This window comes from Mauremys mutica, chromosome 1 (genome assembly GCF_020497125.1).
Source record: "Mauremys mutica isolate MM-2020 ecotype Southern chromosome 1, ASM2049712v1, whole genome shotgun sequence".
Lineage (NCBI taxonomy): Eukaryota > Metazoa > Chordata > Testudines > Geoemydidae > Mauremys > Mauremys mutica.
The window spans coordinates 199956085-199982611 of NC_059072.1; the positions used below are offsets into that span (position 1 = coordinate 199956085).

Here is a 26527-nt window from a genome sequence, read left to right on the forward strand (position 1 = left end):
CTGATCCCTGTTGTAGACTGTCTTGCATCCGAAGAAGTGGGTATTCACCCACGAAAGCTCATGCTGCAAAACGTCTGTTAGTCTATAAGGTGCCACAGGATTCTTTGCTGCTGTTGTAGACTGTCTCCCATCCATCTCATCATGCAGGTATGTGAGTCAGCACATCCAGTGGAAGCGCTTTGTCATTTCCAGACTGGTGGATGGACCCTGCCATTGTATCCAAAGAAGGTGGTTTGTAGGTTTTTTGGCCCAGCCCTGCCCTCCATGACCCTAGTCATGGATGGTTCATCTTTTGGTTGGGGAGCTCATTTAGGGGATTTTCAGACTCGGGGATTGGACAGATCAGTATCTCTCCCTCCACATCAGTGTTCAAGAGCTTTGAGCCTGATCTGTCAAGTGTTTGTTCCCTGCATCAAAAGTTGTTTTGTACAGGTGCTCAAATTCAACAGTGCTATGATATTCTGTCTAAACAAGCCAGGGGGTGCCAGGTTAGACAGACACCCTGTGCCAAGTGGCAATGAAACTTCGGTCTTTCTGTATCAGGAATAAGATTATGCTCAAAGCACCTCGCCTTCCTGGATCTCAGGACTGTCTAGTGGATCATCTCAGCAGATTATTTAGCAAAGATCACAAAGCAAAGTGCATTTTTCAAATTTGGGGAATGCCAGAAATAGACTTGTTCACCACCCACAAAGCAGGACATGTCACCAGTTCTCTGTTCCAGGGCATGTCAGAGGCCAGGGTCTGTGTCATATGCCTTCCTGCTATCCTGGAAGGGGAAACATCTTTACACTTTTCCTTCTAACCCTATGATGCCAAGTGTTTTGAGCAAACTCGGACAGGAGCATGCCATCTTAATTTGATCACTCCAGCATGCCCCCATCAGCTTTGTTCTCAGACCTGTTGAGCCTTTCAATTCAAGATTCCACACCTCTCCCTTAGGTCTCGGGACATAGTTTTGCAGGACCATGGCCAGACTCTGCATCCCAAAGCTCTTAGCCTATACTTTACTGCTTGAATGCTCAGTGGCTAACTTCCCAGGAAGCTGTCTGTTCCCTTGGAGTTTAAAATATTTTAAATAGCAGAAAACCCTCCCACTTATACTCACCTCAAGAACTGGAAGAGCATGTGGTCACAGCAGGAAGATACCTCTCCTTCACTGGCTCCGATTCAGTCTGCTCTGGATTACCTGCTTCACCTAAAGGAAAAAGGACTTTCTACCATTTCCATGAGGGTTCATCTGGCAGCTGTTGCTACATTCCATCCTCCGGTAGATGAAAGATCTGTCTTGTTCCAACCCTACGATTATTATGCTCTTGAAAGGTTTGGACAGGCTCTTTACCTTCTGTTAGGAACCAACACTATCGAGGGATCTGAATTTGGTTCTTTCCATTTTAATGGGGCCTCCTTTTGAACCTATAACTGTGGATTGTTTTCTCATCTCTCAATGAAGGTAGTGTTCTCGGTGGCTATTATTTCAACCAGGTGGGTAACAGAATTTCAGGCTTTGGTGGCTGATGAACATAAGAACGGCCATACCGGGTCAGACCAAAGGTCCATCTAGCCCAGTATCTGTCTACCGACAGTGGCCAATGCCAGGTGCCCCAGAGGGAGTGAACCTAACAGGCAATGATCAAGTGATCTCTCTCCTGCCATCCATCTCCATCCTCTGACGAACAGAGGCTAGGGACACCATTCTTGCCCATATGCTCCTTATATGTTTATCTTTATGAAAGTTAACGTGTCCACACCCCAAATTTCTCACAAAAGTGGTGTTGAATTCTAAATAAGCTTATATACTTACTAACCTTTTTTCCTGAAACCTCACTCTCTCTAAGATGAGGAAAAACTCCATACTTGGGACTTTCATAGGACGTGTTAGCCTTTTACCTGTTTAGAATGTCTCCTCAAGTATTTGTCTGTCTCCTTTGCTGAAAGGATGAGGGGGAAACTTATCACTTTTCAGAGGATTTCTTCCTGGACCTCCTCTGTTCATCTGTGCTAAGATATTGCTGAGGTTCCACCATCTCAGAGTTTTAGCATACTCTATGAGAACACAAGCAGCATTGGCTGCTTTCTTGGGTCACGTTCCCATCAGTAAAATTTGCAGGACTGCAACTTGGTCATCTGTACATATGTTCATCACACATTATACTCCCTTCCAAACCTCAAACCTTGAGGCTAGATTTGGGAGCATGTTGTTGCAGTCCTTGTTCAAGTAGACTCCGATCTCCTATTCCATCTAGAACTGCATGTGGGTCACCTAAAGTGGAATGGACATGTGCAAGCAATCAAAGAAGAAAAAAGGGTTGCATTACCTGTTCAGTAGCCGTTCTTCAAGATGTGTTGCACATGTCCATTCCACAACCCACCCTCCTTCCCTTCTATATCAGAGTCACAGCAAGTGCTGGCTTCTGGAGTGAAGTAATTGAGAGGGATTGGGTGGCTTCACCCTGGTATACTTTTGGCTAGCAGCATGAACGTTCAGAGAGTGCATACAATGCCCTGTTTGGGACCACTATGGGAAACAATTCTCCAGCTTCAGTGCACTGGCAAACATACACACACACCCCTAAAGTGGAATGGACATGTGAAGCACATCTCAATGAACAAGTTATCAAACAGGGATGTAACAGTTTGGGTGGAGATGGTTTTTTTTGGGGGGGGGGGCGGGGTAATAAAAAAAAGATATATACTTAGGTCATGTTAGAGATTTACCAAAAATAACTTCATCCATAATAGGATTTTTTTTTTGTTTTTAGAATAGAAGCCTTTAAAGAATTTAAAGTAGTCTTGAAGATCATCTAATTTAGAAATTTAAATATTAAACCTCCCTTATGAAGGAAGGGAAAATGTTTGGGAGTGAAGTGTTGCCTACACAGAAGCAATAGGGCAGAAAGCTATGAATATCTAACCTTTGGACAGGTGATATGGCATTACTTTCATAAAGATAGATTTTTGCAAATTATACTTTGATGATTCATCAAGCATTTCCCATTTTTTGAACAACTTCTCCTCCAGAATATATTGCCATGTACACGTATGAGAGTTCAGAACAAGGAGACTTAATCTTTCAACAAGGAGATATGATTCTTGTGACAAAAAAAGACGGTGACTGGTGGACAGGAACATTGGGTGACAAATCTGGAGTCTTTCCTTCTAATTATGTGAGACTGAAAGATTCTGAGGTAAAGAGATGTGAAACATTACAAAGTCTATCCTTTTTTGTGTCTTATTTGTCCACTTTATAATGTTCATTTGATGATTTCAAGTCAGTGAATCATATGGAGGGTTTTTTTTCTTAAAACTTTATTGGACATGAAAAATGCATTGTTACAGTGAAGTTTGAAAGAGATATTCCTGTATAAACTACCATGGAGTACCCCAGTGGTTCTCAACAGGAGGTCCACGGCCCCCTAGGGGTCCCCAAACCCTTTCAGGGGGGCCATGGGGCCCTGTGGCTAAAACCCAGAGCCTGAGCCCCAGCACTCCCTGCGGGGCTGAAGCTGGGAGCCCCAGTACTCCCCATGGGCCAGAAGCCCTGAGCCCCTGGGCAGAGTTGGGGAGAGATGGGTGTTACACCCCCCACCCCAAAACTACAGTGCAAGAGCAGGGCAGTCCCGGGGAAGGTCCAACCCGCTCCATCTCCACCTCCTTGTCTCCCCACTCCCTGGCCAGGTCAGAGGTGGAAAACCTTGTTTCCTGCTGCTTCAAGGGGTTGAAGCTGCTCCTCAGCTCCCAGCCTCCTTTGCTCACGCAACCGGTAAGAGCTGCCTGGGCAGGCAGACCTGGCTCCATTGCTGACAGAGCCCTCGGGGAACAGGGACCACAGGGGAGCGCTCCCGGCACACAGCCGCTAGCTACCCCCCGCCTACAACCTGAGCTGTTTGCCCCCCACCTTTTTGAGTTATAATTTTTGGTTGTGTCCCCCACCAGACAGGCTGGGTGGCCTGCTGAGGTGAGTCAGGGGGTGGAGGTGCGTTCCCTTCCCGACCCCGCCATGTGGAGCTGTCTCAAGACCCACTGGCCCCTGCCTACCCAAAATAGAAGTCAAACTACACCTATTCCCGAGCCCCCAAGCCCCGGCTGAGAGCCCTGAGTCCCCCCCCTGAGGCCCTGGAGTTTTCATAGCATGTTGTGGGTGGGCCTCAAAGAAAAAAGTAATGAACACCTGGAGTACCTTGTCACTTACTGTTATTAAAGGCCTGTATGATAGTCATGTACAGCCAACTCAGAGGAATTATTGCTGTTTTCCAGTTAACAGTACTATGACCAAAGAGAATGGGCAGTAAGATATGACTTGAAACAATATAAAAGGGGAAATATCCTAACATGAAATATTAAGCTTTTCCTTCCAAAGCAAGATATTGTAATAATGAACCCAAGGGAACAAGCCCAGGAGAAAAATAAGCTTACCTAATAGCCATATTCTGGTGAAGTTAGATTCATATCAATTAAATTCCAGAAGTTCTGAAGTTGGATGCACTCCCACCACATGTGTAGGCCCTGAAAGGGGGAATGCTTTTGTCAGTATTGGGGGGCGGGAGAGGACGGGGGTAGTGATTCACTTTTCTTTTCTGGAGATGGTATCTTGTATTAAACTTAAGAGAGATTTTCTCACGCACGTTCTCCTCTATTTGAGAATGCAATTGTCATCTATCAATGGGTGTTAGCTGGGTTATTATGTGGTTGTCTGTATACACTTAAGTTCCTTCTTGCAACAAGATGAGAAATATAGTGTATTCTACTGATTTATTGCACTTCTCTTCAAAATAAAAATATTATGGTCAAGACTTTAAAAAATGGGGGGTCTAAATTTAGCCTTCTAAACTCTTATTTCGATTGGATTTAGGTGCCTAAATAAGGATTTAGAAGCCTAACTTTAGGTGCACATTTTTTTAAGTCTTGACATCTGTGTTAATGAGCTATAACTGTCTGTGGACTATATATGTGAAATATTAGCGCTTGTGTAGTCATCGCTCAACTTTTTTCACTTTTGGGAAAGATTAAAGAGCGATAATTTTTATCAGTAGTACAGTATGTAGATACTTAAAGGGTGCTCATCTTTTCTATTAAAATAGAAAATACAGTAATCTCTTCTGTGATAGAGCTCCAAAACACTATGGTTATGATAGTGCAATGTTTTGGGCCACTTTTGCAGTGCTGTAATAGCTCTTTCAGAGAGCATCTTCCTCCAAGACTTGCCTCAATGCAGCAAATTCTTCATTAAGAGTCAGTTTAGAAGATGTAGATCAGAAAACTTGTATTTTTGTGAATATATTGTTTATATCCCTGTTATGCTGTTGGGAGAGCTAATTTAGTAGATTAAATCTAATCTCAACTGTTCATTATTTATGCAGTGCCCTTTAAGAACAAATAAAACATGGTCCTGTTCTTGGGTCTTACAACCTAATGATGGATGTAACACAAGTGATAGCAGCACAGGGGGAGAGCAGAAGAGGGGTGAAGGTTTCAGTAAGATTACAATGTTGTTTTATTACATTTTTCCAGCATTCAGAGGTACTGTTTTTCTGGGCAGACTTTCAATAACTCTGATGTGCAATAGGATTTGTGGGTTTTCAGAGGTTGGTTCTCCATCTAGTTTAGGAGGAGCAATTTCGCCCACTGTGAACTCTGACTCAGATTGTATTATCATCTTCCCTTTAGATTGATGGCGTTCATGAATGGTCACACAGCTGGAAACCTTCCCAGATTCTCCTGCCTAAACTAGTGAAGATGTGTTTGTTTTTAATTATTCGTTACTCACTATTACAGATAGTATTTGGGGTGACAATCCATCTGAGAATTGCTACAAGGATAGATCCACTCTAGGACAGTCACTAACTATTCAGAACCTTCTTTTGGAAAATGCTGTAGCAAAGCCATTTTGGTAGTCAGGAGAAATAAACATATGAATGTGTGTAAGTTTTATATTTGCCTTTTTATTTTAAGGTCCCTGGAACTGCTGGAAAAATGGGAAGTTTAGGGAAGAAACCTGGTGAGTTACACAGTGTGACATTTTATTTCTCCATGTGCTAAAGGATGTATTTGCTTCTAACAAAGAGTAAGAAACTTAAATATGAATGAAGTCTCATTTGTAACAATTTAATAAGTTGCTCAATCTTATGCTTTCCTCTTTCCCTATGTATAGCCCAATATGTTGCTACCCTTTTTTTAAACCTTTACATCTGCTTTAGAGTTTTGTACAGCATCCATCGTGGCAGTATCCAAGCACCATGTGGTTACAAAACTTCCCAAAAGACTGTTGCCTGAAAGTGAATGTAAATTCACACAACTTAGGGATAGTGCATATAACAGGGCAGTTGATCGATGAGGATTGTGCAGCTTTATGTACATGTCTGATCAACATGGTGGTGAAGTACACTTCCCACTTAATGTTGTAGCATTCTGCCTGGAATCCTGCATAATTTACTTCCCACAAAACTGAGGGTTGGACCTGTATATTGCTCAGCATGGAGGTTTTAGTGTTCCTAAATGCCCAGCCAACAAGAATGTTTTCACTACTTTCTCTAAATAAAGGAGCAGCAAGAAGATTGGCCATTCTTAGCAGAAACTGGTAGGGGGGCGGGGGGCACAGGGACAGCTATTTTCTGAATTTTCAGAAGCAATACAAAACTGATTACAGATATGTCAATGTTTATACAGAGAAGGGTTTTATTTCTTCATGCTGTATACACACTGTGCTAAAAGGGGCCTAACTTTCCTGAGGCCCTGATCTACACTACGAGTTTAGGTCAAATTTAGCAGTGTTAGATCGATTTAACCCTGAACCCGTCCACACGACAAAGTCATTTTTATCAACTTAACGGGCTCTTAAAATTGATTTCTGTACTCCTCCCCAACAAGGAGATTAGCGCTGAAATCAACATTGCTGGGTCAAATTTGGCATAGTGTGGATGCAATTCGACGGTATTGGCCTCCCGGAGCTATCCCAGAGTGCCCCATTGTGACCGCTCTGGACAGCACTCTCAACTCAGATGCACTGGCCAGGTAGACAGGAAAAAGCTCTGGGAACTTTTGAATTTCATTTCCTGTTTGGCCAGCGTGACGAGCTCATCAGCATGGGTGACCATGCAGAGCTTATCAGCACAGGTGACCATGCAGTCCCAGAATCGCAAAAGAGCTCCAGCATGGACCGAACAGGAAGTACTGGATCTGATCGCTGTTAGGGGAGACGAATCCATTCCAAAAGACAAAATGCCAAAATATTTGAAAAAATCTCTAAGGGCATGATGGACAGAGGCTACAACAGGGACCCGCAGCAGTGCTGCATGAAAATTAAGGAGCAAGCCTACCAAAAAGCCAAAGAGGCAAATGGCTGCTCTGGGTCAGAGCCCCACACATGCCGCTTCTACGATGAGCTGCCTGCAATTCTAGGGGAGGCCCCCACCACTATCCCATCCCTGTCCATGGACACCTGCAAGGGGGAGTCTCACGCAAAAGGGATGAGGATTTTGGGGATGAGGAAGATGAGGTGGAGGAGGATGAGGATAGCGCACAGCACACAAATGGAGAAACCATTCTCCCCGACAGCCAGGAACTGTTTATCACTCTGGAGCCAATACCCTCCCAACCCAGGCTCACAGACCATGAAGCCAGAGAAGGCACCTCTGGTGAGTGTACCTTTGTAAATATAATGCATGGTTTAAAAGCAAGCATGTTTAATGATTAATTTGCCCTGAAGATTTGGGATGCATTCACGGCCAGTATAGCCCCTCCTTTTAAATGGCCAACCCAACGGTCACTTGGTATGGGAAAGGAGGGCGCTGCTGTTTGAAACCATTCCCACATGTTATGAAGATTGAAGAAGCTGAAAGACTGTGGCTTACCATGGCTGTGCCTGCAAGCCGAATTCTGTTGACCAGCCATGCATGTGTGATCTCTCACACCAAACCGGCAGGCCCTCAATATAAGAGGCAAAATGTGACCTTGTACCGAAAGCACATGTGCTATGTAATGTTAACTGCTTGGTTCACCCTGAAAGAGTCTACCCATTGTTTTCTAAAATGTGTCTTCTTCAATACCACTCTCCCTTTTTTTCCTCCTGCAGCTGCAAATGTTTCAATGCTCCCCCTATCATCTCTGCCCCAGAGGCTAGCGCAGATAAGAAGGCGAAAAAAATGCACTCATGATGAAATGTTCTTAGCTCATGCAGTCCTCCTGCACTGAAAGAGCTCAGCAGAATGCATGGAGGCAAACAATGTCAGAGTCCAGGAAAGCAGAAAATGAATGCAAGGACAGGAGGGACGAGCGAGAGGAGAGGTGGTGGGAGCAAGAGGAGAGGAGACAGGATGGAATACTGAGGCTACTGGGGGATCAAACCGATATGCTCCGGCGTCTGGTGGAGCTGCAGGAAATGCAGCAGGAGCACAGACTGCTGCTGCAGACCCTGTGTAACTGCCTTCCCTCCTCCCCAATTTCTATAGCCGCCTCCACCCAGATGCCCAAGAACGGCGGGGGGGCCTCGGGGCACCCAACCATTCCACCCCACAGGACTGCCCAAGCAACAGAAGGCTGGCATTCAATAAGTTTGGAAGTGCAGTATGGCCTTGTCCTTCCCTCCTACCCTCATCCACCACCCCACCAGGTGCTTCCCTCTTCACCCACCCCTTCCGGGCTACCTTGGCAGTTATCTCCCTATTTGTGTGATGAATTAATAAAAATGCATGATTTTGAAACAATAATGACTTTATTGCCTCTGCAAGAGGAGATCGAAGGAGAGAGGGCAGTTGGCTTACAGGGAACTAGAGTGAACCAAAGAGGCAGGTTTTCATCAAGGAGAAACAAACAGAACTGTCACACCATAGCCTGGCCAGTCATAAAACTGGTTTTCAAACCTTCTCTGTTGCGCAGCGCACCCTGCTGCGCTCTTCTAATCACCCTGGTGTCTGGCTGCGTGTAATCAGTGGCCAGGCAATTTGGCTCAACCTCCCACCCCACCATAAACATCTCCCCCTTACTCTCACAGATATCGTGGAGCACAGAGCAAGCAGCAATAACAGTTGGAATATTGGTTTCACTGAGGTCTAACTGAGTCAGTAAAAGCGCAGTGGTGCAGTTTAAACATTCAAATGCACATTCTACCACCATTCTGCACTTGCTCAGCCTGTAGTTGAACAGTTCCTGACTACTGTCCAGGATTCCTGTGTATGGCTTCATGAGCCCTGGCATTAAGGGGTAGGCATTTCAACATCCCCAACGGTTATTTTCTGGTCTGGGAAGCAAGTCCCTTCCTGCAGCTGTTCAAACAGACCAGAGTTCCTGAAGATGCAAGGAACTTCCCGGCCATCCCATGTTGATGTTGATGAAACATCCCTTGTGATCTGCCAGTGCTTGCAACACCATTGAAAAGTACCCCTTGCAGTTTATATACTGGCTGCCAAGGGGTTCCGATCCCAAGATAGGGATATGTGTTCCGTCTGTCGCCCCACCACAGTTAGGGAATCCCATTGCAGCAAAGCCATCCACTATGAGTTGCACATTTCCCAGAGTCACTACTCTTGATAGCAGCAGCTCAGTGATTGCTTTGGCTACTTGTATCACAGCAGCCCCCACAGTAGATTTACCCACTCTAAATTGATTACCGGCTGACCAGTAGCTGTCTGGCATTGCAAGCTTCCAGAGGGCTATCGCCACTCACTTCTCAACTGTGAGGGCTGCTCTCATCTTGGTATTCTTGCACTTCAGGGCAGGGGAAAGCAAGTCACAAAGTTCCATGAAAGTGCTCTTATGCATGCGAAAGTTTTGCAGCCACTGGGAATCATCCCAGACCTGCAACACTATGTGGTCTCACCAGTCTGTGCTTGTTTCCGGGCCCAGAATCGGCGTTCAATGGCATGAACCTGCCCCATTACCACTATGATGTCCAAATTGCCTGGGCCCGTGCTTTGAGAGAAGTCTGTGTCCATGTCCTCATCACTATCAACAAAGAATCCTGTGGCACCTTATAGACTAACGGACGTTTTGCAGCATGAGCTTTCGTGGGTGAATACCCACTTCTTCAGATGCAATACCCACTTCTTGCATCTGAAGAAGTGGGTATTCACCCACGAAAGCTCATGCTGCAAAACGTCTGTTAGTCTATAAGGTGCCACAGGATTCTTTGTTGCTTTTACAGATCCAGACTAACACGGCTACCCCTCTGATACTCATCAGTATCGTGATCACACTGTCGTCACCTCCTCACCTGCTTTTGCAGGTTCTGGTTCTGCACATACTGCAGGATAATGTGTGAGGTGCTTACAATGCTCACAACAGCAGCAGTGATGGTGAGCTGAGCGGGCTCCATGCTTGCCGTGGTATGGCATCTGAAGGAAAGCAGAGTTTCAGCAGAATCAGTGGATGATGACGGATGCCACGAGAATAGATTTTTATACCGAACAACAGATTCATGGCACCAGGAGAGCAGAGTTGCAGCGGAAGCGGTGGAGGACGATGGTTAGCACTGCACACATTTCCCAAGGACCCGGGAGCCCATGACAGACAACATGGAGAAATTCACTGTTGAGGCAATATCAGCAGAGCAGCGTTGCAGCGGAAGCAGTGTATGATGATGGTTTGCAGTCCTACTGCACCGTCTGCTGCCAGCAGCACCCAGGACACAATAGCAGTGGTGTCGGTGAGCTGAGATGAGCAGGCTGCACACTTGCTGTGGTATGGCATCTGAAGGAGAGCAGGAAAGCAGAGTTGCAGCGGAAGCGGTGTATGATGATGGTGATGGTTTGCAGTCCTATTGCACTGTCTGCTGCCAGCAGCACCCAGGAAACACCCAGAACACAACAGTGGTGTTGTCAGTGAGCTGAGCTGAGCAGGCTGCACACTTGCCGTGATATGGCAACTGTGCGAAAAAAAGGCACGAAGCGATTGTCTGCCGTTGCTTTCATGGAGGGAGGGGCGACTGATGACATGTACCCAAAACCACCCGTGACAAAGTTTTTGCCCCATCAGGCACTGGGAGCTTAACCCAGAATTCCAATGGGCGGTGGAGACTGTGGGATAGCTACCCACAGTGCACCACTCTGAAAGTCGATGCTAGCCACGGTAGTGAGGACACACTCCACTGACTTAATGCGCTTAGTGTGGACATACGCAGTCGACTGTATAAAATCGATTTCTAAAAATCGACTTCTATAAAATTGATCTAATTTCATAATGTAGACATACCCTCAGAGCCTCCTCTTTAACTTCCTGCTTCTCCCATGTAATAGGTGAAAATCTGAACTTGCAGGTATATCATAACTTGTGTTAACTTGTAGCAATAATCCTCCATGTGGGTGGGAAAGGGGATAGTCTGAAACCTGTAGTCTGTAAAAATAATTCAGTTTCTGTATTTAAATGGTGATTTGTAAGAAAATAGGAGTACTCTCATGTTCTGGCAGACAGATGAAGTGAGAGCCAATTTTTGCTCCCTCCAGCAGACTTGCATAGAATAATATAGTAGATTAATATCATAATTATGGCTTGCTGCAGTGAAAGATGGGTATTTCTGAGTTTTATCAGTTAAAACTAATTTTGATAAACCCCACATCTAGTTTCTCTCTTCCTGCTCTCTTTCCCTTGAATAGCTCTAGCTAAAATCCAGCGGTCCACAGAGTTCCTCCAACAGCAATATATCCAACTTTTCTGTGAAATAGCTTTATTACTTCACTTTTGTAGAGTAAAATGCATATAACTATCACCAGCTCTTCTCCACCTGCAATCTTGTCATTGTCCAGCTAACTTTAAAAATGCTGTCTACAGCCTCCTGCTTGCACACCGCACATGCTGCACTTTCAGCCCAGCTTCCAATTCTGGTGTCTGTCCTACTCTCAGCCACCAATTCTTCAACCTGCTCCCTTGATTCTATCCCTTTTTGATGCCCTTGCCCCCAACTCAACTGTCCCTCTCTCTCATCCTCAGTGAGACACTCTTCTGCATTTAAACGTTTCATCATTTCCCACAACCTCAATCCCCTCAACATCAGTCTCCCTCTTCACTCTGAACATACTGTTTAATCCAATTTTGAACTGAGTCTCCATTTTGTATAAACTGCCTTCAAGCACCTCCACTTTAGGTTACCAGCAAACTTTCTGGATAGCTCTCAAGGCTTATCTTCCATTCTTTATTTATCAATTTACTTGCTGCCTTCAACACAGTTGATTGCTCCTTATGAAACCCTCTCCCCATATCTTCCAAGACTCTTCTCCTGTGATTCTTTCTTTACAACTGGTCCTCTTCTGAGTTCCCTTGCAGACTAACCTCAGGTGTCACTTTTCTTTCATCTGTATGCTGCCCCAGCATAACCTCATCCATTCTCAACTTCCATCATTACCATTGCTGGTGGGGAGATAGACTCATAGACTTTAAGGTCAGAAGGGACCATTATGATCATCTAGTCTTACCTCCTGCACAATGCAGGCCACAGAATCTCACCCATCCACTTCTATAACAAACCCCTAACCTATGTCTGAGTTATTGAAGTCCTCAAATTGTGGTTTGAAGACCTCAAGCTGCAGAGAATCTAGGAGTCAATCACCATTTCCTGCTGCTCTATGCGGAAACACATAGGCAAGTGTGTGCATGTGCATGGCAGAGTCTGCTCACTTGCAGGTTCACCCCTCATGGCTGGGCATGGTGTAGGGGCTCTCCTACTCCTTTGGCGCTCCCTGCTGACAGCAGCTCTGGCTCTGGGCTGTTCTCTCTTCCTGTGACTTGACCCTCCAGCCAGGCCACTTCTAGGCCCGCCCCTTCTGGGGAAAGCCAAGGCCAACCTGCCAATGGTCTGGCAGCCTAACTCTGGAGACTGGGTCCAACTCAGGCTTTTGGGGCCTGCCCAGCCCTTGGCTGTGGGGTCTTCATGCCTCACCCTAGGTGGGCTGGTAGTGAAACCCAGGTTTATCCTCTACTGTGGGTTCCAGCCCAGTGACCTTGTACGAAGCAGATTGTCTGTTTGTTCAGACCCACTTCTGTATCCCTGGACTGCTTCCTGGGCAGCTAGGCCTTTCCCTTGCTGACTCTTCTGCAGGTCCCAAGACAAAGGGGGGCCAAAGTAGTTATGAAGAACAAAAGGAAACTTAAAAAGTCCAGCACCAGAGCTACCTGTCCTAAGGTGGCTCTGGCATTTTAGAAGTCTGTAGTTAGGTTTGAGCCCCATCTGGTCCATCCTTCCTTCCAGGCAGCTTATTGACTCAAAGGTGTAGCCAGTTGTTGACTACATTCATGGTTTGTTCTTAAAATTTTTTCAAGAGACCAAATAAACAACTTAGCCAAATTTATTGTCTAAAGACAAAAGAGCACAGTACGAAAAGGAGACACACACACCCTTCTTCTGGGAAGCAATTCTTATATTGCTGCGTATTCACCTTACACAGAAAGTGTGCTTTAAAAATACATATTTCAGCTAGCAGTATTTATAGTATGATTTTAAAAGTTACAAAACTTTTTACATGTCACTAAAATCCAACCCCTTGTTTGTAACAGTTTCTTAACTTCTTGTTCTGCTTCATACTTTCCTTATCTCTATTTTGGATACTATATTTCAAACCAGTTGGGCATAGAGGTACATACCAACCTGGGCTAGGACACGCCACTACATGTATCTTGGTTTTGACAGGCTTTCTGTTTTTAATGCCAAAGCTGACTTCAGATTTGGAAAGTGTTGTCGGATATTTGATATGGGTGAACAGAATTGTGGGGAGAGCATAATGTGTTCAGTTAACATAACTTCCCAACACATGATATTAATTGTGTGTGTGTGTGTGTATTCTATTAATACTGTACACATAATACCCATTAATGTGGTTTATACTATGCCTAACATATATATGTATTGGCTAATAGCTTCAAGCAGCCTCTGGTTAGGCTCTGGCCCCAGCCAGCCTTTCCTTCACAGGGCTAGCTCAAGAGGTCTAGGCCTCTCTATCAGCCACCACTGAGCCAAGCTTTTCCTCTTTTATCTCCTCCTTCCAGGCGTGACATCGTGTAAGGGTGTAACCAGCTGGGGCTGATTGGGCCCACAGGCTCTCATTAACCCCTTCTTGGTCATTGTGGGAGCTGTCTTTCTCTTCTGCTCACTCTCCAAATGTCAGTGTGGCTGAGGCAGGTTATGTTAGGCCATCCCAAGACTAAGACTGTTCTGTGCAGAAATGGCTTTTCATGCAAAGACTGTGTCACAAAATATGCCTCTTGAAAGCTCACAAAAATATTGCACCATAAATAAATGTCTTAATCTAGGCACGCTTAATCTCAAACAAAAGGCAGACTCAGTACACTTCCTGGGAGACCTAATCAGCCTAACTCAGTTACCACATCACCTAGCTAGTCCCCAGTCTCATTCTAGCCATTGCCAAGTAAAAACTGCCTCTGTCTCCAGCCTGTAGAACAAAACACACACACACAAAACCCCACTCAAAACCTGCCCGGGAAAAAGCTTCCCACTGAGCTCCTATCATTAGAGACCGTTCATCTGTGAGCTATCTGGGGCTCTTAAATCCTCCTATTACTCCACCCCAATTAGGCCTAAAAAGATCTCCTGTACAAATGCCCCTTAGTTCCTTTGGCTCATAAGTGGCTACTCGATTACAGCCACATCAAAGGCCTAGCGTGTCAAAAACTAAACTTTCAAATCCTCTTCCACTGTTGACAACTCCACTCTTCTCAGTTTACTACTGGGTCCCAATTGTTGTAATATTTAACACCACTTCCCTCTCTCTTACGTGAGTCCTGTCACTAAATCCTGTCTTGATTTATTTTCCAAAACGTTCATTTCCTGTCTACTTCCATTGTGACAACATTTTTTTCAGGGTTTGATTGTTGCAAGGCTTTCTCTCTAGCCTCCCGAAAACATGTCTTCCCCTGAGAAGTCTGTCCAAAGAAGTGCCACCAAAAATATTCCTTGCAAAATGCTTCCATCGTTGTTAATCTCTCATCATTGTCACTGGCTTTCTGTTGCCTCCTTTAATCAAACTAATCTTTGTTCTTGACTTCAAAAGTCTCCACAACATACCTCTCTGCTCTTGTCAGGGCCGGCTGCAGCTTTTCTGCCACGCCAAGAGGCAAAAAAAAGCAAACAAAAAAAAAACAGATGAGCAGTGGCACGTCGGCAGCAGCTCAATCGCACCGCTTCTTCTGCGGCAGTTGGGCGGCAGGTCCTCCCTTTCTTCCTCTTTGGCAATTTGGCAGCAGCTCAAAGAGGAAGAGAGGGACTGAGGGACCCGCCGCCAAATTCCTGCTGAAGACCCAGACGTGCCACCCAGATACTGGATGGAGTGCCGCCCCTTTGAATTGGCCGCCCCAAGCACCTGCTTCCTACGCTGGTGCCTGGAGCCGGCCCTGGCTCTTGTATCCTTTTGTTCCACTCAGTCCTCCTTTAGCCCATACTAGTGCTCTCTCTGTCAACCTCCTCCTTCTGCCGTTGTGTACAATGTCGCCAACTCTCACAATATTTGATTATTTTATGTAGGCCTCAGCTCTTGGAGCTGATTGTGAGGATCTCAGAGTTTTCTGAGTTTCTAGCTTGAAAATATGAATGCTACAGGTTCAAAATCCACAAGGCAAATAAGAAGAACCCAAACGCTATTCTTTAAAATCTTATGATTTGGGGGGGCTTGACTCATGTTTTTTGAACCCTTGAAGTTGTCAATTCAGTTTTTCATGTAAATCCCTATACCTGGAATTCCCTCTCTGACTCCTATCTGCCACACCTCCAACCTCTCCTCCTTGAGGTCTTTTCTCAAAAGGTACTACTTCTGGTAGCCATGAAGACTATAGTCTATCTTTTTTTTTAAAGTGGTGTGTGGCCCTCATGATAAACACTACTTCCCAAGTGACTGCAGAATCTTCACTCTAACCTGCCCCAACCCACCCTGTACTATTGTCTTCACACATCATTCTGTTCCTAATTTATGTGTGAACTCTTTGGGGCAAGGTTCTGATATCTGGTAAACTGCCGTCCATATCTGTGGCACAGCATAAATAGAAAATAAAACCAATTTGATGCAAGAAGTTCATAGTGACATACTGTACTCATGAGATATGGCACAGTAAATATTGCATGCTAAACTTGGGTACTGGTTCCATTTTTCAGATTAACAGTAAATGGAATTTTTTCTCTTTCTATTTAACAGAAATTGCCCAAGTTATTGCCTCTTACACAGCAACAGGACCTGAACAACTTACCCTGGCTCCTGGTCAACTGATACTCATCAGAAAGAAGAATCCAGGTGGATGGTGGGAGGGAGAGCTCCAAGTTAGTTACTACTACTACTTCTATAAAATTCCACATCCATATTTTGTTTTATTTGTCAAAGGATGGACACATCAGTACCTCTGGGAAAAAATTATTATGCAGCCAAAATATTTGAAACATACATGTGTGTTCCACTCTATGCATCCGAAGAAGTGAGCCCACGAAAGCTTATGCTGAAATAAATGTGTTAGTCTCTAAGGTGCTACAACTACTCCTGTTCTTTTACATTTACCTTAGATAATTTTATATTTTATTTTAAAGAACTAAGGTAATAGCAAGGCATTTTGCCATGCTGTGGGTAACAGAAAGATACAAGCAAAGGACAAATTTTGGGCTAATCAAATCTATTTCTTCAACCAGTCTTGCTAAATTTCTTTTGGTCTAAACTGACCATTTAAACTGGTCTTTTTTCCGTTGGAAAAATTAGTGGGTTTCAGAGTGATGGTCAATTTCTTCACTGTCTGTCCTTTCTTCACCATTAATCTCTTCAATAAATTAATCAGTGTCCAGCAGTCATGTCAGGGTATGGTTGCCTAATGTTTAACATAGATGTAGTTTTATCCACCATGTGTAACAAAATTGAGTGTGATTAGGACAAATAAAAAAAATTGCTTTTGATTTTAACTTAAAAGAAAACTCAAGTGATCCATTATACTACCTAAGCTAAGTGACTCAATTTTTCCCAAATGAAAGCATATCTTGTGTGTATATAAAAAGGAATGTTTAAAGCTGGTTTGGGAAGTAATGGCTGCTGTTTCAAGTTCATCATTCAGTGGGACTGTTTTGTCACAATGGGGGCTACCGCTTTTACAAGCCTTCTCTGCAAGGCCCAGTTTAATGAAAAAAAAAAAAAAAAGATTAACTTTTGCCAGTAAAAAGCACTGGATGTCAGAAAGTTTTAAAGTTATAAGATGCTTTAAAAATGGTTAATATTGTTAATACTATTAAAATAACCATCAAGTGTTTTTTGTTTTATTTTGTTTTTTAATGTTTAGAACTTGCTTTAGGTCAGTTCTGAAACTTGGACTTCGGTGCTTTTTAACAACAAACCTAATTTTTTTTTTCAGTCCTGCTTTGTCATCAAACTGATTTTTGTGTGTATGCGGTGACAATATTATCCAAAAGAGCAAAATTATATAATTTTTGTAATGCACATGTTTGAGTTTATCTAAACCTTAAATATTCACTACCATCTCCTCCCTTCCATATTTCTTTACTGGTGGTTCTTCCCTCTCCCTCTGGGAGCTCCTCTCACAGGTTTAATTTCAGCAGCTTGCTACACCACTCTTAATTTGTAATGTAAAAGGCTCAAACAAGTTTTATTGTTGCCAATAAAAAAATATTTTAAAAGTAGAAAAGTTAAAACAGGATGCCTTCAGCAAGTAACAGGCAATATTGAAACAAACATTGGACTTCTATTGTGTGAATATCCATCTTTACCTTGAGTTCCCATAGTACCTAACTGTAGAACAGGTTTAATATTTAGGGTTTTTTTAGTTAAATGGCTTAAATCAGGATTAAAACAGATTTAACTTTTTTGTATTTAATTTTAAAAGCTTTAGGAACTGCTGTGAATACATGCTGCCTAACTTCATGCCAGCCAGGGACTATATTAATGTCCTTCTCCACTCTCCTCATAAAATCAAGCCTGTAGTTGAGTGAGAAGTCAGATTCACAAATTACAGAACACTTTGTATGTAACCCCACCACCGCTGCAGGACATCTAACACAGCTTTTAATACTGCAACAATTCTTGCTGTAACTTGGCAAAGTCAGAGACACCAGCAACCTAATAGTACACCTCTACCCCGATATAACGCGACCCGATATAAAACGAATTTGAATACAACGCGGTAAAGCAGCGCTCCGGGGGGCGGAGCTGCACACTCCAGTGGATCAAAGCAAGTTTCACCTGTAACGCGGTAAGATTTTTTTGGCTCCCGAGGACAGCGTTATATCGAGGTAGAGCTGTATTTTATCTGAAAACGTTTTGCCTATTGTTGCTACAAGTACTGCTGAAGAGTACTGTAGTGGAATGAAATTGAGGGAGAGGAGGAAATCTGTTTTTTTTCTGTAGCATGTTTAGTTTGCTCCTTTGCCAGCATTTTGTAGTCTGTTTCCTGTGCTGGTTGCTTGGCTCTTTCATGCAGCATCTGGGAAAAGAGAAGCATTAAAAAATAAAAGTATGGCTGTAAAACGTGAGTGGCAAGAGGACTCAGGAGATGGTGTAGTATCGAACTACTTTTAATTCAGTTCAAGTTCAGTTCAAGTTAATACGGTTCAAGTTGACACTTGTTCTTTTAAACTGTGGAAGAACCTATATAGTTTGACTTTGGGCTTGAAATAATGTTTGCTCATAATTGTCCCTCAAAAAGAAATAGAACCTCCACTGTATCTCAGTCTGAAGGAACTGGATTAAATATTAGTCAGAGTGGCAAGATAAAATAAAATAAAATGCTGTAGGACTGCTTTTTCCAAACAGAACAGAGATACATAAATATCTATCAGGCATTATATTCTGTTAGGCTTAAGGAGATCTTCCAGAACTATTTGGCTGTTAATAATCTATGCAGACTTTGAATCAGATCTAAAAAGATTAGGTTAAATTGGTAATCCAAGATGTAATACTGCACAGATGGCTGCTTTCAATAGAACAAAGATATTTTTGTTATGCTTTAAAAGGCAAACTTCAGTGTAATATTAGAAATTCTTACATCTTCATCCAACTACAAAAAGTAAATGGCAAAAAAACACACAAAACTTAAAAATAAAGAATTAGCACTAAAATTAGAAGCTGCCAATATTGCAGTTGTTGGTCAGAAAGATTTAAAAACCATTTCCCAGGCTTCTCTTCTGGTTCTTAGCTGGAAAGAAGTTCATTGACAAAATAATCTGAGACTGTTCCTGTGAAACATCTAGCCCAGTTTTGCAGCCAGGAACACTGGCATTGCCAGATGGATCAGATCCGAGTTCCATCTAGTCCAGTGTTTTGTCTCCAATAATGTTCAGTACCAGATATTTCAGTGGAAGGTGTGACAACCCTGCCATAGGCAGATCTATCCTCCACATTGTCTCATCCTAGTTTCCCTTAGTTAAATTGACTGAAGCCCTGAAGCATGAACTTTAATATCCCTTCCAAAATTTGTTGTTAATTATAGCTGGAGATTCTTGATATCCATGTAAATGTCCAGTCCTTTTTTTTAAATCTTGCTAAGCTCTTGTTTTGATAAATGTCCAGTCTTCAAGTTTATCTGAACAAAAACTTGGAACACACTTCCTGTGCCACAGTGTCTGTCATTATCTTTGTAGCAATTGGTAACTGTTTGTGTATCTATTGTAAGTTTATAATACTACGGCTATAGTTTGCTGTTCTCCACATGCGCTGAAGGTAGGACAAGAAATAATGGAGTTAATCTGCAGCAAGGGAGCGTTAGGTTAGATATGAGTAAAACCTTTTTAACTATAAGGGTAGTTAAGCTCTGTAATAGACTTCCAAGGGAGGTTGTGGAATCCCCATCACTGGAGGTTTTTAAGAACTGGTTGGACAAACAGCTGTCAAGGATGGTCTAGGTACTTGGATCTTGCTTTAGTGAGGGGGCTGAACTTGATAAGCTTTTAAGTCCCTTCCAATCCTATATTTCTATTATTCTGTACTCTAATTTTAGCTTTTTAGAAATACAATGTGGGACAAATCAGTGTTTGCCAAGTAGAAAAGGACTTACATGAGTATCAGAATGTTTCAGTGCTCTTAAAAAAACCCAACTGTCTATGTTCTTTAAAATCATTTGGCCTATTTTAAAGTGGTCAGTGTAACTTCAAATATAAATAAAATGTAGACTGACTTACTCTGGTTGGGGTCTGCTGATGTGCTTAACCCTCTGAAAAGAATTATTTTCTTATTAGGCACGAGGGAAAAAACGACAGATAGGATGGTTCCCTGCTAACTATGTAAAACTTTTAAGTCCTGGTACCAGTAAAACTACACCAACCGAGCCACCTAAATCAACAGTATTACCTTCTGGTAAGTAATGCAATAATGTTCTCAAAATATTTGTTGTTCTGTGTCACTTGTGTAGATTAGAACTGGACATTTCTAGTGAATTAACTGTTATACTAGTCACTTGGGTTTCAAAGTTCCTTTCTAAAATATTTAATTTTTCTTATGAATTTCTATACAATAAGTTTCTTTTTCATCTATAGAGTATTTTCTCATATCTAACTTTGATCATATGACTTTAGGGAAAGAAGACCAGTCGAGTTAACATGCAATATATTTGTCATGCATATTTGCTTATTTTAATGCTAATGAAAGGATACAGGACTGGTACCCCTAGAGACTGTAATATGTTATCCATTAAAGATCCAGCACAGGCAGTAACAAACAGTCCTACTAATGTATGCCAACTGTGGCAGGACCAGGTTTAAGGGTGAGAAGATAGCTCATTCTGTGTCCTTAATACCTCTGCTGAGTTTGCCAGTTTGGGTGGTACCCTTGTGGTAAGGACACTTGCCCATGAGGATCTGAAGTGAGACAATCAGTTTGTTCCACATAAGCCATTGAACGATATCCAGATGGTAATGTCTTCCATTAATATTGACCTGGCTTGGACTTGCACTCGTACACTACTTCCCATAGCTCTTCTCTAACCACTATCATTCCCTTGAGCCAAAAGGAGTCTATTTCTAATTGACTGTGTAGAAAACATTGAACCTATACACTGACACACCAAGCATGCCATCTGTCTTGATGTTCTATCTCCAAATATCTAGGAAAAGTAGCCATAAGTATTTAAATGCTAGGGAACTAGATAAGTCATGAAGTTATAATGGAATACTTGAATGACTGAAAGCTGTCATCTGATATGTTCAGTGACCTCTTTGAAAAGTATGAAATAAGTCTCATTTCAGTTTTTGGTGAAAGCAGGTGGCCACATCAGAAGCAGCACTAAATGGCTCTTTTATTGGTAGACTTAGCAGGGAAGCAAAAAAGTCAACTGGCATGAAGACTGATCTATCTTCTCACAGCTGGTGAGGTAGCTCCCACCAGTTCAGGCTTGGGGCACACTAGCAAGGCATTGCGGAGGCACTTGTATTTTCTGTATTATAGGGCTGACAAGCTACAACCTTTCACAAGCGCTAAACAATATTTTGTACAAATACATAAACATTCTAGTAATGTTGTACATTATTCATATCATGAATATTGGACACATCATCAAACATGATTGTATCAAATACAACTTTATATTGATTTTGGAGAGTGTGTGGAAGAAAAGGGACGGTCTTGTCTTTCCTTTTGTAATGATAATGTCCTCATTTGGCATGTGATCAGTCTAATAGGGTGTCTTTATGGATGAAGTCTGGAGGTATGGGCTGGTGGAACAGAATATAGAGGGTTTTTTATGTGAAGGAGCAACTTATGGCTGTGGGGAGTAGAACTGAGAAGAATCTTCATAAGAGGAGAGTAGTGGCCAGGATAGTACATAGAGAGGGGTCTTTAAAGTGTGCAATAGCACATGATGTCTGGAGTTTGAAGGAGAAGGACTATCATAACATAACATGAATTGTATGACTTTGGACAGCTTTTTAAATTCTGTTGCATGGACACTTTTTGCCTATTGGGACCTTGAGACTTCCTTAATTTCTCACTGCTTTACATCTGTCCCCTTCTAAACCTGTGATGTGAGCACTGTCCTCTCTAGCAGCATTGGCACCAGCGGGATATCATTGCTTGCTTTCTCCTGACTGGAGCTGTGTTTAGTAGGTGGCTTTCTCCCCCTTCAAAGATAAGTTATAATACTTTGAAGAAAGAGTCCATACCCTAAATTTGTAAAAGTGGGGATTCGAAAATGTTGTTATGTATGCCACACTTATTTGTCAGTTGACCAGTTCTAGCTGAGAGAGTAGGCTTTGTAATGCTAGAGAAGATCCAGAACATGTGGGATTGTTTTGTCTCCACATAAAACCACCAAGGACCTTTTGTGGATAGAATAACTATAAAACTAAAGTTAAATGGCTGTAGAAAACTAATATCTAATCCTAGAACAAGTTTTGACTTTCAGAAAGTCAATCTTGATATGTAAACCCATCTTATTATTTGCTGAGTATTTTCTAACCAGGGAAATATTGCAGACAGTAATCATTATTGTAACTTGAATACACTTAAATATGATATTTTACTGGAATGTTATCGATGCCATAGACTTGTTCATTTATCTTACAGTGTGCCAAGTAATTGGCATGTATGACTACACTGCACAGAATGACGATGAACTGGCATTCAATAAAGGCCAGATCATAAACGTCCTGAACAAGGATGACCCAGATTGGTGGAAAGGAGAAGTGAATGGACAAGTGGGTCTCTTCCCATCCAACTATGTGAAACTGACGACAGATATGGACCCAAGCCAGCAATGTAAGTGACCTGTTTACTATCTTACTGTTACTGCTTATGTAGTATTTTAAAATGTAACATGCAGCATTGCTATGATTCTGCTATGGTTTGCAGAACTCAAAGCTTGACCACTGCTGCATTTGCCAAAGTCTCTTTGAAGACCTTCTGTAAAAGAAACCTTATTTTGTGTTTTGGTTTTTTTAGTTCCATCCCCTTTGTAGCACGTTCCCTTTTATCATTTTTGCATCATGCTGTTTACATGCCTGACTCATTTTCCTAGCTTGAATTTTGCTCATTGTTTTGTTTTGCTTATGTGTTGTTTTCCTCCTTTTTCTAGGAATCATATGTTGTCCATCCCCCACTCAGGCTTGAAAGTCCTCAAAGAGACCCACTATCCCATATCACTGCCCAGAGGGATGATGGGAGATGCAGCCTTGATCATGTGACTTCCAGCATGATCATCTACTGCCTTCTGAGTAGAAGAACACACTGCAGAGCAGTTTACCTCATTTTACATTAGTTGCATGTAATCGCAATGTTTGAGTTAATTATCTACAGATATAGAAGCTAAATTACAAAAAAAATAAAAATAAAAAAAAAATACACAGGATAGTGGGTCCTTTTGTGGCTTTCATAGTTACCAAACTAATTTTTTCCACCTTTGCACAGGTGCTTTCAGTAGTTTTACAAATAATTTTAAATGTGTATTTTAGCCTTCTAAAGGAAAAGAATAAATAAAATTTCTGCAATGCAATTTTGTTCTTGCAAAAAGACCCACTATCAAGGAATGCTGCATGTGCTATTAAAATTGTTCCAAATGTCCATAAATCTGAGACTCTTTTTTTATTGTTCACTTGTCCAGTGTTATCAATGTCTTGTTTTTTTCTATTACAAAAGAACAGAAGGAGTTAAATCAGTTTAAGAACTTTAACACATGCCCAATTGGTATTTTGTTCCAGTTCTTATACTGTATGTATCAGGTGTTCCTTGTTGAGTGTGTAATACATTGTGGACTGAAGAAATGAATTTCCTTCCAATGCAAGAGATACTATCCTTGCATAATGCTGTAATCCTTATTGCATTAATTTTATTTTGCACCATTATTTGTAGCTACAGTAAGAAAGCATCTTTGTTTTGTTTGTCTCAGATTTGTGTGGTTTTTGCATTTTCATATCCGAAATCAGTAAAATACTACATTCATGTGGTCTTTGAGAATTAACATGACTTTTTTTTCAACCTGTTACATGAAGTTTTATTACCATTGTTACTTTTACATGACTATGGAACATCATCTTTTGAACAAGTAATTATCTTGACAAGAAAGAATGTACAGAAATATCTCCTTGCAATTAATTTCCAATGTTTACATTTTTTAACTAGACTGTGGAATTTATACAAATTAATATTAAATGGAGCTTACAGTCAAGTTTATGTAGTAGATGTGCTGTAGCCTAAGCCATGTTTGTCTTTCAAACATTAGTTATAAGCTCTTAATGAAATGCCTGGTGCTCTCTGCACTGGGGGGAAAAGAACCATGCCTCAAGCACAATATAGCCGTTCTACTAATGACTTTAACATTTAGTCATGTTCTGTTCATGTATTTCTAAATTTCATGCTGGCGGTGTCGTAGAGTTCCTTCCTTACCCCTCCCCCCTTTTCATGTGGTGCAAAGAACAAGTGAAGCTCCTTATTCAATTGCACTTCAGTATTTTCATTGATATGAATGTAAAATATATAAATATATAAAACCTGCAGCTTTAACAACTGTAATACAGCCTTTACAATTAGTCACATGTATAGATAATTAAATTCTTCGTATAAAAAGCTAGACCAAAATGTGTTTGTCGTCTTCTTGCTGTGTACAAACAGATTTTGACAAGTGGTATTAGTATGTGTAACAAATTAACCATACATGAATAACCTGAAACTCAGCTTTTAATACCGAGGGAAGTTTGTGGTGTTTCCTTTGCATACTGAGAGACATTCAAATTGATCACAATTAATTACAACTTTTCAAACTTGGCTTCTGATCGTGTTTTCTAAATGCTACGTTGAAATCAATCAACATGCAAGTGTCATCTATCAGTAGAGAGTGGAGCAATTGTAGTATGTTACCACACTGACTCTCAAACTTAATTTTAAGACTAGGATTTAAGCTTAAAATTTGCTTGTTAGTTTGCTACACAGATTTTCCTTCTCCTAGAAGTGCATTCAGCACGGTACAATATAATGTATTTCCTTCACTAGTTTGCAAAAAAAATGCTCTGTACACCAGCATAACTTAATGTAACTATTTTGCATAGCACTCAAACATTTTCATACTATAATCATGCATGCCAGTGTTACTTTAGTGAAGTCTTTCTCGACATTCCCATTATAAGTTTGTGTGTGTGTAAAGATGTGCAACTTTACTATAAACATTTGTCCTAAACACAATATTGGCCTGTATAACACCAGCCCATAAATGGATTTTCTCCAAATTTGGGCAATATCTTTGTAATTGCAGTACTTAAATGAATATTTTTTTCCCTTCTCTGTAGATTTAGTGGTGTCTGGTGCTTGCTTTGTGTATGTGTGTGTGGGCTCTTTTTTTAAAGTGTTTTTTAAAAAAAAATCAAGCAGGCAATATTTTTAAACAAATTTTCATAAATTTTGGTACACTGGCTTATTATGCATGATTGACAAATCACAATGGCACCAAAGTTCATAAGGTTAATGAGCCATGAACTGAAGAGTCTAAGTCTGTTCTATAAACGCATTAGTGTATAGTGTGCCAAGAATCCTTGCTCTGAAGAGTGCTATGTACCACTTGACACAGCAATAGCTTATAAAGCAGTCCATTGTTGCGAATAATCAACTCACTAAATAGCTCAAATCACAGACTAATGTGTCCTGAACAAGACGTTCAAGTGAGCCATTATGGTTTGTTAAAGCACATGAAGGTAAAAGGTATCCATAATATTTGTTTACTCAATAGACTGTAATAATTCAAGGGAATTCTATTTGCTATGGTAGTTACATTATTTTCAAAGGAATTGTAGTATCAGAATGAGCTGTCCTACACATCCATTGTTACCTTTCTAGATTTTCAAATTTCTACATTAAGTAAAAACAAAATCAAAGGGACTGCAATGGCAAAAAACTTTTAAATTAGATCCTTTAATATTACACCATTGAAAGCAAAGACTTCGAATTGTTCCTCAGAAACCATTTTTGACTCTTCTCCTCCATTCATCCAGTCCATCTAAAAAGATCTTTAGCCTCCTCAACCACAACAAAACCTAAAAGGCTATCAAGCCTTGTTCTGCAGCTTCTTCTTAGTGTATATGCAACATGCCTCAGGTGGCAAGCAGACGTATCCAGAAGAAACCTTAGCCTGCCATAGTGACTCAAATGACACAAATGTCAAGCTCCACAGCCACATTGAGATTCAGAGCTTCCTGTGATGAATTACTCCCATGTCCTTGTTTCTTCAGTCCCCTGTCCTGGGACTGCAAAACCAGCAGATATGAATCCCCCTCTAGGAGGAAGTAACACTAACATGTACACAGAGCAGGAAGGGTGCATGGCCTGTCAATCATTCAACACGTTTTTAATGTATTTAACCACAATTTAGAAAAAGAGGGAAATCCCGTCACTAGCCTCATGCTGCAAGGCTCCTGAAAGCCATTCTGTGTATAGGAAGGGTTAATCCTCATGTTGCATAGCAGCTTTTCTTGCTCTTTCTGGCTAACAAGAAAGCTACATCAACACTGCATGTAGGAAAGGAGCAGTCATTCAAAGGGACAACGATGAGATTGGGTTTATGGCCCCTTTTAAGTCTTTTTCTGCACAGTTCATAGACATTTAGTTATCTGAGGAAGAAGTTTCCATCATGAAAGTGGTTG

At 41.7% G+C, this 26527-nt stretch overlaps 1 protein-coding gene across 4 annotated transcripts in view; it reads left to right on the forward strand.

The window, feature by feature from the left end:
* Positions 1–26527, forward strand: part of ITSN1 (intersectin 1) — a 195930-nt gene that overhangs the window by 138673 nt on the left and 30730 nt on the right. For 3 of the 4 annotated variants that reach the window (XM_045002376.1, XM_045002374.1, XM_045002375.1), the window contains 6 exons: positions 3022–3188; positions 5953–5998; positions 16125–16246; positions 20150–20267; positions 22470–22661; positions 22978–23380. In XM_045002376.1, the coding sequence (XP_044858311.1) occupies positions 3022–3188; positions 5953–5998; positions 16125–16246; positions 20150–20267; positions 22470–22661; positions 22978–22979 (647 nt within the window). In that variant the 3' untranslated portion in view covers positions 22980–23380. Of the gene's footprint in view, positions 1–3021; positions 3189–5952; positions 5999–16124; positions 16247–20149; positions 20268–22469; positions 22662–22977; positions 23381–26527 lie in introns of those variants that run through there. The other variant, XM_045002377.1, reaches the window with a different exon arrangement.